Source organism: Merops nubicus, unplaced genomic scaffold (assembly GCF_000691845.1).
Source record: "Merops nubicus isolate BGI_N331 unplaced genomic scaffold, ASM69184v1 scaffold8350, whole genome shotgun sequence".
Lineage (NCBI taxonomy): Eukaryota > Metazoa > Chordata > Aves > Coraciiformes > Meropidae > Merops > Merops nubicus.
This window is the reverse complement of record NW_008580813.1, coordinates 28882-47459: the sequence shown is the minus strand read 5'-3', so window position 1 is coordinate 47459 and position 18578 is coordinate 28882. Positions and strand designations below refer to the sequence as shown.

The window sequence follows — 18578 nt, the reverse complement described above, 5'->3', positions numbered from 1 at the left end:
CGGCGGGAATCGCGGTTTGTCCCCGCCAGGCCCCGCAGCGGGCTCTTTCACAGGGCTGCGCTTTCAGGTTTCGGCGGCGTTGAAGGATGGGCACGTCAGTCCGAGGGAGCTCTGCCAGAGGTGCCTTGCCCTCATCAAAAGCACCAAGTTTCTTAACGCTTACGTTACTGTGGCGGAAGAAACCGCTTTGAAGCAGGCTGAAGAATCGGAGAAAAGGTACAGGAGAGGTACGTTTGTTGGTAATTAACTCTAGTCCTCAAAAAACCTTTTGTGGAGGAGCTCTTTGTGTTAGCTGAAGCGCGTTTGTTTCCTAAAGAAGGTGTTTGGGCTGCTCGTTTGACCGTGCACGCTCCTGGGCGTGTGCTTTGCACTCAGGGGTTTGTCGAGTTAAAAAATCGGAGGCAAAACGTGAGCCAGACCAAGCACTGGAGATTAAATAAGCCCTGTGCTTCCTGAACAGCGCTGCTGGTGGTTGCCTCTTGTTTCCCTCAGCAATTTGTTTTGATTTGGTAGCCAACAGTGAGCAAAAACAGGAAGATGCAGTGGTCTTTTGCAGGCCTCTTGTCAGGGGTAGACAAACACCTGGCTCAGCCTGTCAGTTTTTCAGTTAAGAAAGCAAATTAAAGTAACTTTGTTAATTTCATTTATTAGTTGATGAACAGAGCAGCATTCAGGCCTGTTATCTGCAGCACTTAAAGGCTGACCATCCTAATTTTCTTTTCCATTCCCAGAAGACAGAAAAGGGAAATTGTCACCTAATAGGGTACTTTTTTCCTTCTTGGGTGACACGTGCTATCCTATGGCAGCTTAAGAAAATTTCCAAACAGTCTCTTGCTTCCTGATGTCCCTTTTAATTTGTTTGTTTGTTTTGGCTGACTGGTAGATAATCAATTGTTTATGGAATATTTTGTCTGCTTCACTAACTTTTTCAGTTCATATCTACTGTGTACATCAGGTAGGCAGAATTTACAGCTCCCAGCCTAGACATAGAGATTGGTTAGAATGGAAGATAGTTCTTGAAAATAAGTTGATTGTCATCAGATGCTAAATGGATAGCATACTTGCTTCCTATAAACACCTGAAGGGACATGTAAAATAAATTGTAATAGGTGAGAAGGCTGTACATAATAACACACTTTGCTTTAATCCCTGTTGTCTTTGTATTGATTCCTAATGCAGGTCAGCCACTGGGCATTTTAGATGGAATTCCTGTTGCAGTAAAAGACAACTTTAATACAGCTGGCATTGAGACAACATGTGCATCAAACATGCTCAAAGGTACAACAGAGCTTCTAAAGTAAAACCAGATCTCATTTCACGAGTTTTCACTCCTGTCTTTAGAGGATTTACGGAGTGGAATCCTCCAGAAATCTAAGTATTTTCAAAAAAATGAGCTGAATACATTTGGGAAAATATGTTTTGTCAAATTTCTTCTGCAAAGCTCATCTGATATTACAGATGCATCTTTTTTCTTGTGTAAGCACAGTATGTCCTCTATTTGTATAGCTACATACTTTTAGCAACACAATGTTTAGTATAGCCCATATACTAAAATAAAATTGTTCTATAGTTTGTATTTTGCTTCATGTTACTTTTAGGTCTGCAGGAGAACAGTCAGTACTGTTCTGTCTAGCGAAATCCAAAGACAAGTTTGTTTGGGTTTTTTTTATTCTGTTGATAATTGTTTGCTGGAGCTGTTTTTTCATACAGCTGTAGGAAAAGTAGACATTAACGATTCTTTATATTCCTGATATACAAACAAGTTCTACAAGGCTTTCTTAATTTTTTTAAAAAATTTCCTAAGATTATTGTTTCTATTAACATGCCATGAACATTTTCTAGGTGTTAGAATGTTTTCATAGTAAAAGCAAAAGAAGAAAATATATCTTCGTATCTGTTTTATTCTGCTCAAAGTAAAACTGAAAGTGTTGTGGAAGATAGCTTAAGTAAATTGGTAGAAGCCTAATCTGTGGCATTTATTTAGTAGCAGAAGAAACAGAATATGACTTTGCCATTTTAAAAAGTATTCTGTTACCTGAGATGCTTTTCCATAAAGCACATTCTCAGCTCCGTTGTGATTGTTTGCAGTGTCATGGCTGAGAGTATTAGGAGTGATGTTGTCCTTGTTCTTCCCATTGAGGGGAGGGGCTGGAGAAACCTCTGTCAATATGCACAAGGAGTTGGTTCCCACCTAGGGTCTCTTGTAAGTGTCGTGGTTCTCACCCTAGTTTATGTAAGGTCTAAGTGGTCAAGGGTGTGCAGGTTTGATCACAGGGTAGCCAGTTAGTATTTCAGCTTGTGGTTAACCATCTGGTCCTTTATCTCCTGATAATGGGAGATAATTCAATACAGCCTAGCACTTTTCTGTAAAGAGCTATTTCTCATTTCTTCTTATTTTAGACAGTTCTGCAAAGTGACTGGATGCAGTAACTTGCTACCCATGTGGCAACTTGATTATGTGAAGTCTTAGCTCCACACTCTAGAGTATAATCTAGAATTATTGGGTTGTAAGCTGTGGAGAGAAAAAAAAGACATTGCAAATAAAGCAGCATTTGGTTTACTTTTGCTAAATTTTGGAAGTTACTCATGTTATATTGAAGCAAAATTTTGGCACTGTGATCTGACAATTCTTATGCACAAATCATGACACCTTTGAAGTGAGAGTAGCTGCTTGTAAAAATCAGCTGTATCTCACCAACCACTCTTAACATTCTGATTGTTTTCAGGTTACATTTCTCCCTACAACGCTACAGTAGTTCAGAAATTACTGGATCAGGGAGCTGTGCTTTTAGGAAAAACAAACCTAGATGAATTTGCAATGGGGTGAGTGATGTTTATTATTTTTAATGTGTGATTGCACTTTAAATAGAGTACAAACCATCTGTTCTGATCTACCTGTAATCCTTAACTCCTCTTTCTTTGAGGTCAGAAAATAAGGGAATACTTATCTATGAAGAGTCTATAGAGTTGCATGAATTTCTCACTGAGCATTTATACACTGTTGTGTAGATTATATAAATACTGAGATTTAGGAAAATAGTGTTCAACAGTAGCTGGGTTTGAGGAGGGGGTAGCCTTTGCAGAAGGCCAAGGACAAGCAAACACTTTCCAGATCCAGTAACAGAGTTGTTTGCAACACCAGTTAATTGCTGCTTTTCTTTCTTTCCCTTTACTGGTGTTTTTTGCCCTTAGCTAATTATTATCATGCCCCTGATGGCAGTCACTGCCTTAGCCAGTCAGCCACTGAAGTAATTTGTGTGAGTCCTTCCTGGTGTGCTGCAAACAGGCTAATCTAGAGCAACACTTTACAGCACCTAAGCTGTTGCTGGTGACTTTTTGTCAGGAGCATGTTGGAAAATGCTCTCACAAATTGATTCAAATGAGTGAAGGCAGCCAAACTATAGCAGGGGAACAGGTTGGGCCATTAGGAATGGGAGTCTCCGTCACTACAGCTACTGAGTCTGGAAAGGAATGTCTGTGACTTTAGTTACCCATGAGGAAAAAGATTTATTGTGTTTTGGTTTTATTTTGCCAAAACCACAGGCAGAGGTTTCATTGGGAATGCATGTAGATGGGATAGAAATACTTTGACTGTTGTTTGGGGTAGTCATTTCTGTGTCAGACACTCTTTGGAGGAAGAGCTGGAAAAAAGCACAGAGGAAAACAGATTGTGCAGTATTACAGCCAATCTAAGCTCATTAAAGCACAGGATCCTCTTAAAAGGCTTATCCCACTGCTGGCCTCTCATCTCTCTCTGTGTGTTTGCACGGTCTCTTACGCTGGCACCAGCACAGCTGCACCCTGAGCTTGGTCAGGGAGCAGACCCAACTCTAAAGTCAGGATGTCTCAATAAGGGTGGTTTTCAACTGCTTGTGTCACCTGCCCGCTCTGTCTGATGGTGTGGCTAGCAGTGCTGGCACACTGGAGTCAGGGGGAACATGGGGTGGAGGTTGTGATGAGGAAGGAAAGTACCCCCTGCCCCCGCTTTGGGTGGCAGCTCACACGTAGATGACCACAAGCTGACTGAAACCGTTTTTTGAGAAGCCAGTCTAGTTCTCTGGACCAGCAAACTGTGGCCTCAGGACAGGGCTGCGCAGTGAGTAATGGTGTGTTATTTACAGAGAAATGCCAGTTCCTACTATTGTGGGGCTTTCCCCCCACCTCTAGCAGCATGGTTTTCCACAAGACTGTGGTTGTCTTCTGCCTTTTCCAAATGCAGGGCTAGGAAACCAGAAGACCTTTGTCTTGAAGCAGATGTGGAGCTTTACTGTTACGTAGCTTAAATCAGTTTTATGTTGTTGTGATTATGCTCTTTTCAATGGCATTAGCAGAAGTTAGAAAGAGGTACGAGTTCAGGTTCTGTGTCAGAAAGGGATGAAGATCTATAAACTTTACAGTTCTGCATAACATTGTTGCAGCTGACTGCACAAGGATTTAGGTACACCAGTCTTTTTGTGTTGAGTTTTCTGGGATAAGGATGAGGCATTGGATCAAGGAAAACACTTGGTGAATGCAGTATGTCATCTGTCACTTCTGTCTACATTTGTTCTGTCTGACTGTCTTAGGTCTGGGAGTACGGATGGGGTATTTGGACCAGTCAGAAATCCCTGGAGTTACTCAAGACAGTACAAGGAAAAATCTGTCCCAAAATCCCCTTCTGAGGACAAAGAGCCTGACTGGGTGATAGCGGGCGGGAGCTCAGGAGGCAGCGCAGCTGCTGTGGCATCTTTCACGTGTTTTGCGTAAGAGGATTTTTTGAATTGTTTTTTTATTAAATGTCTCAAATTACGTTGTAGGCTTTTAATTTTGTAATTTTCTCATAATCTAGTTGGAAACGGGAGTGCTATTTGCACTGACATGAAAGAATTTATTTTAGCATCCCTAGTTTATTTCTGTCATGGTGAAGCCAGAATGAATTCATGTAGGCAACATTAGGCTTATTAATTTTGTTCTGTTCAGCATACTGGTATGACCACTTCTGCACTGCATGAAATACAGTGGCAGTAAAAGAGCGACAGTTATGTTGTTATTCACACATACTCATAAAATTAACGTGGGGTTTGTGACACATTCTCAGTAAATGCATTACAGCTATTAAAAGAAATCTAATCCTTAAAGCTTTACACTTTTCGGTTTATGCAGTTTTCAGAGCTACATAGTGGAGTATGTTTTGGAGAAGATTATTTCAGTTGTGTTCTTACCTGGAAGGTGTCTAAGAATGCTCCGTAGTTACTGTGTCTTCGTTTACCCATAGACTATATATGATAAGCATCTCTTTTATTGCTAAAATATTTGTTGCTAATGTTGTTTACAACTTTTTTTAAAATACTATACCTTTATATACAAACCCAAATTTATTTTGTGATTTTTTTTACATGGTACTGCTCTTCATCTCATAACCCTTTGCTAGGAAGTGGAATACTCAACACTTTAACACTGTCAAAACTTAACTTAGTGCAGCCATTTCCCAAGGACTACTGGTCCTTGTCCTGAGCCAGAATGGCCTGATCCTGCTAATGTTCTGGCACCTTCTCTTATGTTGCTGGGCATACTGAACTCCCATTTTGCACTGCTCAACACTTCATCTGGTCAGGGAGATTTTTTGTCCAGCTATTTTATTGCCTATAACCTACTGTATATCCACTCTATTAGTTTGTTTCAGGCATCAGGAATTCTGCCAGTCTGTCCTTCCAATTTGAAATTTGGATGTACAGAAATGCTACAAAATTGAGGATTTTTTTGTATTAACACAAAAGCTTTGAAATAATTCCACCTCAGCAAAGTCTCTTGAATTGGTTCAGCCATCTCAGAAACAGATGCCTATGGAAAAAGTCATATACCTACTTCAACAGAAATTATACATACTGAAGTTTATTTTTGCCAAAAATTTGGGTGAAAGCTGTCTTGTCTTTTAAATGATGCATGAATTAAAATTATTAAAAACAAGAGAACAGGTTTTCTTACAATTTTTGAAATAAAAGTTTGAGTTTAGAAAGAAGGTTTAACTTGTGAAAGAACAGGAAAAAAAAAAAGTCAACTTAAAAAAAAACAACCAAACAAAAGAATATTTCCAAAATGCCTAAACTACAATAAACTGAGAGTTCTGATGGTATGCTTTTTAGGTTTGAAAACAGGAAAAACATTGTAGACTCTGAAAAGTTGTTGTTAGGGGCAAAAAGTGTACTGTGTTGCTATTTATTTGTATCCTGGGAAATGCTGCTTCATAGTGTATTGGCTACTGAATAACCAATGTCTGGAAGTGGTACTCTAGATCACCTGAGATGTATCTTTCAGGGTCCACAGAGTTGGGACAGACCAACAGCGAATGCAGAAGCAGATTTTCAGGGCTATATTCAGAGGACCTAAACTCTACTTATCTACCTGTGCTGTGTGGAGAGAACTGGGCTCTCCTGATGTCCCTGAGGAAAATAAGAGAACAGATAAAAGATAGCAGACATGGGGAGCAGATTGAAATTTAGGCTGTGTGATGATGACCTCTAATCTGCAAGAATTCACACATTTTTAAAACCCTGCATCTTAAACACATAGATTTTTATCATTTGGAAATGTTCTGCATTATTGTACTAATGATAATCCTTTTGAAATCATAGAGCTTTAGGGTCAGACACAGGAGGATCTACTCGAAACCCTGCTGCTCACTGTGGTGTAGTAGGTTTAAAGCCAACATATGGACTGATATCTCGCCATGGTCTCATTCCTCTAGTGAACTCCATGGATGTGCCAGGAATCCTAACCAGATGTGTGGATGATGCAGCAGTTCTGTTAGGTATTACTACTTCATGTGTCTTTGTATACAGCGTGCCTTCGTGTACAGCACTGCCTCAAAACAAATTGCATTCTAGCAACCCAGTGTACATTTTGCTCTTCTTCATATGCCATGTCATATTTCAGGTTCACTCGCTGGACATGATCCTAAAGACTCTACCACAATTCAAGACAACTTTAAGCCATTCGAACTACCCAATTTGACTGATGTCAGCAAGCTCTCAATAGGGATTCCAAAGGTAACATATAAATTCTGTCAACAATTGTGCACAGGAACAGCAAAGAGGACACTTAACAAAAAAATATTTCTGTCTTGCCCACCACCTCCCAGCCTCTCATGATGTTGAAACAGTGAAGACAGTACGAGCAGCTCCTGGAAAAGAGCACTATATGTTGCCTGTGCAGGCAACTTGGAGTGAGCACACACTAATGCTTCATCTAAAACACCTTGCCCATTGTTGTGGGAAGCATTGTCAGAAAGTTCTAAGGGAAACGGGGAACTTCAGTTCTCGGTTCTCTCTGTTGCTCCTTCATCAGCCGCCTGTATAGGCTCAGCCAAATTGCTCTTAGTGCCTTTTCATACAAATGAGGTCTGTACTGGTTTGTGCAGTGCTTTGAGATACTTGCCTAAATGGCACTGTGTTAATACAAAGCAAAATTTTAAAGGCAGCTGAGTGGCACAAGGAGCTGTGATGCACAGAGCTCCCAACAGGGATTAAAAGACAACTGTAATCTGGTTTCTGATGCGTGCAATTCAATCACGTTTTTAACTCTAAGGATGCTCGTAATTTAGGCACAACACTTGTGGCTTCAGCCTATTTCTAATTGGCTCTTACAACTCAATGAAGGCTCTGCCTTCAAAGACACAGTGTGAATAACATTTACTGGTTTGATTCAAAGTGTTTGAACCTGCACTAGAACAGATACACCAAATGATTTAATTTGGGAAACAGAGATGTCCACTTACCAATTAATTATTCAGTATCTGTGAAATGCAAAAAATATATGCCTAGAAAATGAACTAGCTGCATACTGTTTAGATTTTGTTAAATCTAAAGTAGTGGTATTGGTTAATTATTCATATCCTTTGGACAGTTGTTTCCTACTGCTACAGATTATCCTAAACAGATGCATGCATATATTAAACATGGGTGAGAGCTACTCAGAAATCAGATGGTATTATGACCCTGATATTGTGCGTTAGAACTAACACAAGTATTTTCAAAAATAGAGAATTTTAATATACTATATTTAAGTTAGCTCTTGAACAGGAACATAACTTTTCTAAGTCTTCTCCCAGCCCCTTGATTGTAGTCCTTTGGTGGGTTATTTGGTTTGTTTCATGCCAGTTGCCACTGATAAACCGTGGTAGTAATTTCTTTTTATCTTTTCTAATCACAGTAGCCCTTCCATTAGGATTTAAACATGAAGAATTTCATGAAATGCAGAGCAATGCAGTATAGTCTCCATGAATAGGCTAAGTGGATAACTAGGTAATTTTTCCTTCAGAAGAAACTGCTGAAATTCTATGGTCTGTGGTATGTGGGTTGATCCTACTGGGATGAACATAATATTCATAAGAGGGCTGAATCCTGTTAATTCAATACTGCTTGGTTGTATAATATTTAGTGGATGCAAGAAGCTCTAATAAGCACTTTAAATCATACAGTCGTGAGGTAATAGTTTCAGTGTATTTTTAGCAAAGAATATTTTCGTTTTGGTTGCTATTAGAAATAAAACAGTATGTAAAATCACTCCCCTTCTTGTTTTTCTCTAAGGAATATCATGCACCAGGGCTTTCAAGTGAAATTCTCTCTCTCTGGTCAAAGGCTGCTGATCTCTTTAAGAATGCAGGTGCTAAAGTAATTGAAGTGAGTCTACCACACACTCGTTACTCAATTGTCTGCTATCATGTGCTGTGCACAGCAGAAGTGGCATCAAATATGGCCAGGTTTGATGGACTGGAATATGGTAAGTCTTTGGAAAAAAACATTTTTTTTCTTAGGCAATAGAAATGTTGCTGGATGCTGTTAAAAATTACTAGTTTTAATAGATAGGCTTTTCATGGTTGAATGTTTGGTGTTATTTATCCAAGATGGAACAGTCAAAACCCTGTCCAGAGAAAAACGGGTAACTAAATACATACTTTAATACATTTAACCTCTAGTCTTCTAAGGGTCTGTGCTTAAAATCTGTTTAGTATTTCTGTAATAAAAGAGGAATATGCTTTGGTATTTGTTCCAGAATAGTCAGACTGCAACAGAGAGTGACCTATTGTTTTACTATGTATAACATTTCCTTATGTTGCCAAATCTTAAGTATTACAAAAAGTATTAATTTCCAAATTGCTTTTTCATTTCAGGACACCGTTCTGACATGAACAAGTCCACAGAAAGTATGTATGCTGCAACACGACGAGAAGGCTTTAATGATGTGGTGAGAGGAAGAATTCTATCAGGAAACTATTTCTTGCTGAAACAGTAAGCAGAAAATATTGAAATTCAAATTTGCCAAGTTAGCTTTTTTTAAGCAATTGGTGTTTAACTGTTCATGATGTGAAAAAAAAAAAGCCCTTATATTAGTAGCTACTTGTGTTATTACTGCTTTCACTATACACAGTATGGCTATAGTACCTAGTAAACTAGCTATAATGCCTACTGAACTGTTAATAAGTAATGAAAATATTTTCCCTTAGACCTACTAGGGAGCCTCCTGAATTAATTAAAACAACTTAGTGATCTTTATTTTACTTTTTTTTCCCCCCTACCAGAGTACTACTGGCACCCATTAGTTAAATTAAGCAAAATCTATCCTGTGGTATCACATTGAAATCATACTGAAGCCATTGCTGCCATAGTATTAAAAGTTCTGTAGCTGTTAATTTCATTAAAACTGCATAAAATAACTGCTGGTATGTTCTTTTGAGGTCTTCTAGAGAAAGTCAGAAGATATAGCAATTAAATTAACTATAGCTCTTTACCACAGTGTAGAGGGAAAGGAAGCCCAGTGCCTTTGCCTGGCAAAGGTACTGAAGTGATCATAGAATCATAGATGCTGGAAGGCATCTTCAAAGGTCATCTAGCAGGGACATGTCAAACTTAGATCAAGCTACTCAAAGCTTCATCTAGCCTGATCTTGAATATCCCCAGGGATGGGACCTCCACCACCTGTCTGGGCAACCTATTCCAGTGGTCTGTCACCTTCATACGGAAGAACTTTTTCCTAACGTCTAACCTAAATCTACCCTTTTCTAGCTTAAAGCCATTGCCCCTTGTCCTGTCACTACAAACCATTGTGAATAGTTCCTCCCCTGCTTTCTTGTAGGCCCCTTTCAGGCACGGGAAGTTCACTATAAGGCCCCCCCGGAGCCTCCTCTCCTCCAGGCTGAACAACCTCAAGTCCCTCAGCCTGTCCTCATAGGAGAGCTGCTCCAGCCCTCGGATCATTTTTGTGGCTCTCCTCTGGACACATTCCAACAGGTCCACGTCCTGCTTATGCTGGGGGTTCCAGAGCTGGACACAGCACTCCAGGTGAGGTCTCACCAGAGCAGAGTAGAGCAGCAGGATCACCTCTCTCCATCTGGCCGTGCTTCTTTTGATGCAGCCCAGAATTCTATTTGCCTTCTGGGCTGCTGCTGTGCATGGGTGGCTTATGCCCAGCTTCTCATTTACTAGTACCCCCAAGTCTTTCTCCAGTGGACTGCTTTCTAACCTGTCCTCTCCCAGCCTGTATCAGTAACGTTGGTTGCCCCTCCCCAGATGCAGGACCCTGCACTTGGTCTTGTTGAACCTCATGGGGTTCACATGAGCCCATCTCTCCAGCCTGTCCAAGTCCCTCTGGTTGGCGTCCCATCCCTATGGCACGTCAACTGCACCACCCAGCTTAATATCCTCAGCAGACTTGCTGAGGGTGCACTCGATGCCACTGTCTGTGTCACGAATGAAGATGTTAAACAACACCAGTCCCAGTACGGCCCCTTGAGGGACACCACTTGTCACTTTTGCCCAGCTAGACATCGAGCCATTGACCACTACTCTCTGGGTGCAACTGTCCAGCCAGTTTCTTATCCACTGAACAGTACACCCATCAAAACCTTATCTCTCCAACTTAGAAAGGAGGATGCTATGGGGGACAGTGTCAAAGGCCTTAGCAAAGTCAAGATAGATGATGTCCACAGCTCTTCCCTTGTCCACTAGTGCAGTTGCTTCATTATAGAAAGCCACCAGATGGGTCAGGAAGAACTCGTCCCTGGTAAAGTCCTGCTGACTCTCCTGAATTACCTTCCTGTCCTCCATGTGCCTTAATGTTTCTTCTGGGAGGATCTGCTCTATGATCTTCTCAGGCACAGAGGTGGGGCAGTAGTTCCCAGGGTCTTCCTTTTTACCCTTTTTAAAACTAGGGGTGATGTTTCCTTTCTTCCAGTCATTAGGGACCTCACCTGACTGCCAAGACTTTTCAGATATTATCGACAGTGTCTTGGCAACTGCATCAGCCAATTCCTTCAGCACTTGGGGTGCATCTCATCAAAGCCCATGGACCTGTGAATGTTAAGGTTCCACAGGCATTCAAGAGCCTTGTCCTCGCTGACTGTGGGAGGGGCTTTGTCTCTCTGGTCCCTGTCTCATGGGCCATCCTCTTGAGAGCTGTGAGGAGAGAAGTTGCCATTGAAGACTGAGACAAAGACCTTGTTCAGGACCTCGGCCTTCTCCTCATCTGTTGTCACTAATTCCCTATTGTTGTTCTTCAGGGAGGGGATGCCTTCTTTAACCTTCCTCTTCTGGTTAATGTCCCTGTAGAAGCCCTTCCTGTTTTCCTTTCCTGTGATGTTACAGAAGATAGATTTTTATCCAGCTCATGTAGAGAAGCTGGTGCATGGATCAATTTGACTTTTTTTTCCTTCTTAGTTTTCAGTCCTTATCCAACAGTCTTACTTTATGTTAGTAAAACTGCTGGTTTTCTCTGTCTTAATTTGTTCAGATGCTGACAGAAACATGAGTCGTGTAATCAGGCTTAAAGCAAGTGTGGTACAGAAAGAGCTCTGTCAGCAAGAGTATTCATCAGATGTGACATCTAGCTGCTCTCACAGACAGGAATGTTGTCAGTATGTAACAACCAGCTTTTAGGGAATGTCGATATTCCTGCCAAGTGTGGCCCTTCTGGTTGCAACTGTGCAGATCAGCTTTCCTAAGGCTGCTTTAGAATTCAGGTCCTTCAGCCTTTTGTGAAGGAATACACAATTGGCTTCCATCGAGACTGAACAGGAGTGTCCAGGTCCTGTCCACAGTAAATTAGTTTTGAAGAATAGAACCAAGGGTTCAGAAAGTGTTCTTAGTATAAATGGTAGAGAAAAAAAAAATCTGTGTCTTAAAAACGCTGAGTTTTACACTTTATTTTTGTCTTGCATTTGAAATCTTTAAAATAACTAGGTTGTTGTTCAGGAAGCAATGGAATCTTGTCACCATTGTATCAGAACTAACAGAGTATGTGTTTAATACAACAGGGCTTTTTAGTTGTTTGTTTTTTTTTTTTTAATATCCAAAATAGCATGTCCAGCTTACAAAATGGACCTCAAACAATATTTTTCCTTTTACTGTTTTTCTGAAGTTAAAAGCCAGGATGATTTCAGAAATTATTGTAAAGAAAAGGCTAATTCCCATGATATAACTTAACTTGAATTGGCTGTCTATTGTTGATTATAGTGATTTTCACTGCAGTTTTTCAGAAACAAATCTTTAACAATGTGGCTTTGGGGTAATTTCAGTTGGTTTATGTAGAAACACTCTGGTATGTAGCAGTTGTTAATACCCTCCACCCCCTGCCACCTTGTGTGTATGTCTGTTTTAGAATAACTCTGGTTTTAGATGGCAGTTGGTTTTGAAACTGAACTTCTCTGATTTTAAGGAATCCACATTTACCAGTTCTGCATATGAAGTTAAAAGGAAAAATAGACATGAAGCTGACTAATTTATTTCTGCTTCAGAATTGTGTAGAGACAGCTTAGAAATCCATAGACCACATGGAGCCCTCCATCGATGGTGGGACTCTCACATGCTTTAAGTGTCTTTCTGGATTGAATCCTAAGTAATAAATGCCTGTTATCGAGGTCATCTTAGTTCTGTGGTGTTTCTAGGCTTTGCTGTGCTGCCCTACAGTGAAATTCAATACACAGTTTAGTTTCAGAAAGGTCACTAAAGTGTTGTTTTGATCTTTAGTTAATCATTGTAAAATAGGGGTTTTTTGTTTTCCCTTCACCTGCCTTCAGCAGCATGCGCTCATCTCTTCCTTCTCGGAAAGCGTCGTTGCTATGAGAGAGTAAGCACCGTGTTTGATGACACAGCTTCTGGTATATCAAAACCTCAAGTACCAGTCTCTTAACGAAACCTCAAGTGTTAGTCTCTTAACGAGAAGGAGTACTGGCCTTGTCTTTTTTACAGTAACTAAGAAATTAAGGTCTGTATTTCTGCATTTAGCATAGGGCCCTCATGACGCTGTTTCTTTCTAGGAACTATGAGAACTACTTTGTCAAGGCACAGAAAGTTAGACGTCTCATTGCCGATGACTTTGTGAAGGTTTTCCGGAGCGGAGTTGATATTTTGCTCGCTCCTACCACACTGAGTGATGCAGCACCTTATGTGGAATTCATCAAAGAGGACAACAGAACCCGCAGTACTCAAGATGACATCCTAACACAGGCTGCAAACATGGCTGGTGAGTAGGGACAGGAATTCAGCTATGTTTTCCCCTGCCTAGTCATTCTTTATGTTCTTTAGCTATTTAACCTCTTCTTTAGAACCAAGATATTTCACCTCTGTGTTGTAAGTCTTACAGTGATAAACAGGCATAATGACAGCTTATTTATGAGGTGATTTAAAATGCAAGACTAGATTTTAAAATGAGGTAGCACCTTGGACCTGGGAAGGGTCGACAGATAAGATGAAGCTACTAAATTTCCAGAAACTGAATTATCTTTCTTAGGACAGTTGATGCTCTTTTCAGAGGATGCTGACTCCTTAAATTACTCTAATTCATTTCTTGTGGTCACCTAGCAGTATCCTTAGTTGGTTGACTGAAATTATTTTAACTAGTCTTTTTCCTCATTTTTTTTTTTTTTTTTCCTGGTTGTCTTAGAATTGTCACAAGAATTACTCCCAGCTGGATTTGTTTAATATTAAGCCTTTGCATGTGTATCTGTTTTTTCTTTCAGGGCTACCAGCCGTAAATGTTCCTACAGCTCTTTCAGAAAGAGGCTTGCCAATTGGGCTTCAGTTTATTGGACGTTCATTCCAGGAGAAGCAGCTTCTCACTGTAGCCAAATGGTTTGAAAAACAAGTAAAATTCCCAATGATCCATTTGGAAGAAGTGAAGAGGCATGAACAGAGTGTCTTTCAGCATCAGAAATCTGCTTCTTTTTTATAACAAGGGACTTGCTAGTCAGCTAGAGCAAGAAAGCTGTGGGGATTGTCTAAAAATATTCCTGCAGTTAATTCTCTTTTGCAGAAATAACCCATTTTAAGAAGACCACATGCAGTGATGCACGATGGAATCACAACAGCTTGTTACTGTGTAATTAAGGCAAAGTCAATCATTAAGTAAACGTGTCTGTGTTAAGAACAATTTCTAACTGATATTAAAAACACCAAGCTGAAATTATTTATCTTGTGCCTGTGGAGCTGCTCTGTTTCCATCCCCAGAGGAGTATAAGGTATCTGCCCTGTTGAAGAACTAACCTGAACTCTTGTGTGAAAATGGCATGGTTGCCAAAGGGCTTGGTTTCCTTCTGGAGTGTAGACTTTTGTAATGGCAACAACCAGACAAGCTGTAATGGAGCAAAGGTATTGAGGATCTGTTCACCAACAGGTAAACACAAAAGGAAACAAAGGAAGAAATATATAGATAGTTCATTTAAATAAATAATCCCTGATTCTGGCAAACTCATGGAGGACATAAAATAACCTCCAGCTTTACAAATCATGCAGATTACTCTGGTTACATCCATTACAAGGATCATGAATTCCAGAGTTGTTCTGGGGAAAAATGCCAAGTGGTCCTTGAGTAGTTATTTTATTTTTCCTTCATTACTGTTCTTTATAGAATCATTCTAGTTGGAAAAGACCTTCAAGATTGAGTCCAGTCGTTAACCCGGCACTGCCAGGTCACCACTAAACCATGTCCCAGAGTGAGACCTCTACACGTCTTTTAAATACTGCCAGGGATGGTGACTCAACCACTTCCTGGGCAACCTGTTCCACTGCATGACAATACTTTTTGGAAGTTCAGAAATTTTTCCTAATATCCAGCTTAAGCCTCCCCTGGTGCAACTTGAGGCTGTTTCCTCTTGTCCTATTGCTTGTTACCTGTGAGAACAGATGGACCAGCAGCTCACTCTGACCTTTCAGGTACTTGTAGAGGGTGATAAGGTCTCCCCTGAGCCGCTGCCTTCTCCAGGCTAAACAACTCCAGTTCCCTCAGTTGCTCCTCATAAAACTGGTGCTCTTGACCCTTCACCAGCTTCATTGCTCTTCTTTGGACATACTCCAGCGCCTCAGTGTCCTTGTAGTGAGGGGCCCAAAACTAACACAGCATTCGAGGTGCAGCCTCACCAGTGCTGAGTACAGGGGCATGCGTAATAGCTTTCCTAGTCCTGCTGGAAATCAGCCCTTAAAATAAATACTTGCTAAGTAAGAAATTACCTTCTTCAGTTAACTCTCCATAAGAGTAATAGAATTTATTTTTCATGGACAGTCATTCAGCACAATAATAATTTGAAACAGTTTTCCAAACTGCGATGTTAATAGACTGGTAGACCTACTAAGCAACTAATAACCTGTTCCAAATGCTGTAGTTTCCATTTTTCAAGAAAAAGTATGATTGAATTTGTAGATTTGGGTTTGCATCAGATTTGTTTTCAGTCATAGTCTACAGTGTGCACAGATGTGAAAAGTGTGGGGTGGGGATATAGTGTGATATGGTAGTGTACTGAATCTTCCTGAATTATGTCTTCTCTTTGTACTGTCACCTATATTAAAAAAAAAAACACCTTATTTCTAAAAATTGCAAATGAATTTGTGAAATTTCCATATCCCATGGTGAGCGATTTCAGTGCCTTTCCCATACAATTAAAGTGGTACACAATTACAAATTCCACATGATTAAAACTTAAAAAGTAAAATTTTCATTTTAAATGTTAAAAATCAAGGTACACCATATTTCTAGTCTGATGCTGGTTTTCTTTTCATAGAACATTGCTTTTCCTGTTAGTGGTTGATGATGAAATGGGGATCTCAACAGACTATTTTCACCATTGCCTTGTTCAAAAATTTAGATGTGCCCTAAGCATATGGTCACTGTGCACATCTTGTCTTAACAGCAGCTTGTTGACCAGAGCTCTCAGTGAAGTTATGCATCATCAAGGTTGGAATACCTGGATACATAATTGGAATACCTGCCCTTTGAGTTGCAGTCACATCCCAAACACAGACCTACCACTTGCTATTTCTTAAAGTAGATGTCAGTGTCTTTTGCCCAGAGTTTGAGATGAATTTCTGATGATGAAGAGCCTTAGAGTGTTATTCACAGAGGAGAACAGGCAGAGAATTGCAGTATCCCTTGGGAATTCTGGACTTACTTCTGGCCCAGAGGAAAACCCCTGCTTATGCTTGGTAACCTTTCCCTTTAAAGTTCCCCTGATGTTAAGAGAAATCTGATGGAAAAACTGGATCAAGGCAAAGATCCCCACTCCACATCTACCAAGCAGCTAGAGGAGGGGTAGGTAAAGGAGAACCGTTCTCATACCAAGCAGGGCTCTGAGTACAGTCTCCAGCATCCTCTAAATGAGCATTCAGATGATCAGAGAAATTGGCTGTTCTGACAGGTCATTCAGGGTTTCTTCTGTTGGTAGACTTCTAAGCAGTGAAATACACAGTAGAGAAGGTACAAACCAGACAGGCCAACGTCCATTCTACAGCTCTGGATAGCATGGCATGTGTAACTTCATGTTAGTGGTTGAGGCCCATCTTTGAATTAAAGGTTGTAAAGACCTGAAAACAAAACTCCTGGGTAGATAAAATTTTGGGTGATTAGATTCAAGGCTGCACCACCCTGGCTTCTGTCCTGCTCCTACTCCCAGCTGTTTTGCATTTTTGGGGCACATATACCTGATGCTTTTTCCACAGTCCCCTATCTGATGCTGGAATTTCACCAAGCTGGAGGTGAGAGCCTGGGAACCAGCATGGTCAGGTGGCTTCAGGACGTAAGCAAATGCTACTCAGGTTGTGCAAGAGGATGTGAAACTTAGAAAACCCTTTTGAGATAGTTGACTGTGGGCCCCTCAGCAGTTCCTGAAGTGGCCTTAACACCCTGGCTTACCAGTAGATACAGGGGCTGTGAGAACCATTTCTGAACAGGGCTTTGTGCAGCTGCTGCCAGTGCCAAATCATGGCTCCAGGATTATGAAGTTTCTATGATGGATAATTAGACTCTCAAAACCACTTGTTACAGAAGTAGAGGAGTTCCAGGGAGCAGGAAAGTCTGAGGGTAAAGAAAAAATTGGGAAAAAAAACCACTCTGCCTATACAAACATTTTGTACAGCTGCCTTGAAAAACAATTCACTGTAATAATAGAATTGAAAGCTTTATGGCATTGCAGCACAGCCACAGCAGGGGGTAGGTGTAACCTAAGCACACAGTGAACCCAGATAATTCCGGTGTTTCCTGAAGGAAACAAGAGCTAGAGCTTTTACAAACAAGCAGTCTGCTTAAATGTTCAGGGGTGAGAAACTGTTTCTTCAGGTAATGAGACACGGTAAAGACATTGTATAGTGGAAAAGTTATTTTTGAGAAGAAAATTGTTAAGAGCTTTTGCTTAAGATGTTTTTAAGTACAGCTGCAGTCTGGTGTTGCAGTTTATGCAGTTTCCATATATGTGTTTTTCCTTCACCCTCCTTAAGAGTCATATCAAGGAGAAATTCAACCCAAAATTTAACCTGGCTTCTGCTACTTCTCGTGTTTCTCCATTTTCAGGCATTGGGCACTCAACAGTTACTGTAACTTCATTGTAGCTTCCCCTTACATAGTGCTAGTCACTTCTCCATTGCTTTTATGATTCACCTAGGAACTACTCTGTTGGGACAGCTGCAATGGAGAATTGGTGACCTGAGGTGTCCCAGGGGCCCCTCCTTCAGCTCTGCCCCTCTGAATACTGACAGCAATACAGCTGAAGTCACACACAGGGGCCAGGCAAGTGAAAAAGTAGGAAGCGGTGTGCACAGCATGTCTGAAAATCACTAGTAGGGCTATACAGCAGTCATACTTCATGTTAAACTAGTGCCCACAATGCCAGCAGGGGCAGTGGGGAAATAAGTAAAAAACGTCAGGAGCAAAGAAGGTTTATGGTTTTTTTTCAGTATGTCTCTCAGATAAGGAAGGGATCCTTTTGCAGGAACGTTAGAAAGAAGCAAGAAATAGAAAACAAAATCATCTTAATTAGCTTACCACACCTGTGCTTGACTGATGTCCAGATGCAATTAAGAGATTCCAAGCTAACCTTTTTTCTGTAAACAGAAGAAACATTGTTTCCCACCCAGCATGGGCATCCTCTGGTGCTTGCTCTTGAACCAAGATAAAAGAGGCTCTTCAGCTGGTGGTGCACGGCACCCAGACAGAGCATCAGGAACCCAGCGGGGTGGCCTTCATGGACCTGCTTGCGCTTTTACAGGCTGGGCTACGGTGAGACGCCTCTATGATAAGCGTGTAAATGCTGCTGAGAGTTGCCAGCAAATGCTGCAGCACAATAT

At 40.8% G+C, this 18578-nt stretch overlaps 1 protein-coding gene across 1 annotated transcript; it reads left to right on the top strand.

The window, feature by feature from the left end:
- Positions 1-53: 53 nt before the first annotated feature.
- Positions 54-14473, top strand: QRSL1 (glutaminyl-tRNA synthase (glutamine-hydrolyzing)-like 1; the record flags this gene model as incomplete). Its single annotated transcript, XM_008940732.1, has 10 exons — positions 54-227; positions 1180-1278; positions 2727-2823; positions 4566-4742; positions 6612-6787; positions 6913-7025; positions 8565-8757; positions 9149-9266; positions 13289-13494; positions 13991-14473. Coding segments are annotated over 10 exons (1565 nt in total), but the record flags the coding sequence as incomplete, so codon positions are not given.
- Positions 14474-18578: the final 4105 nt, after the last annotated feature.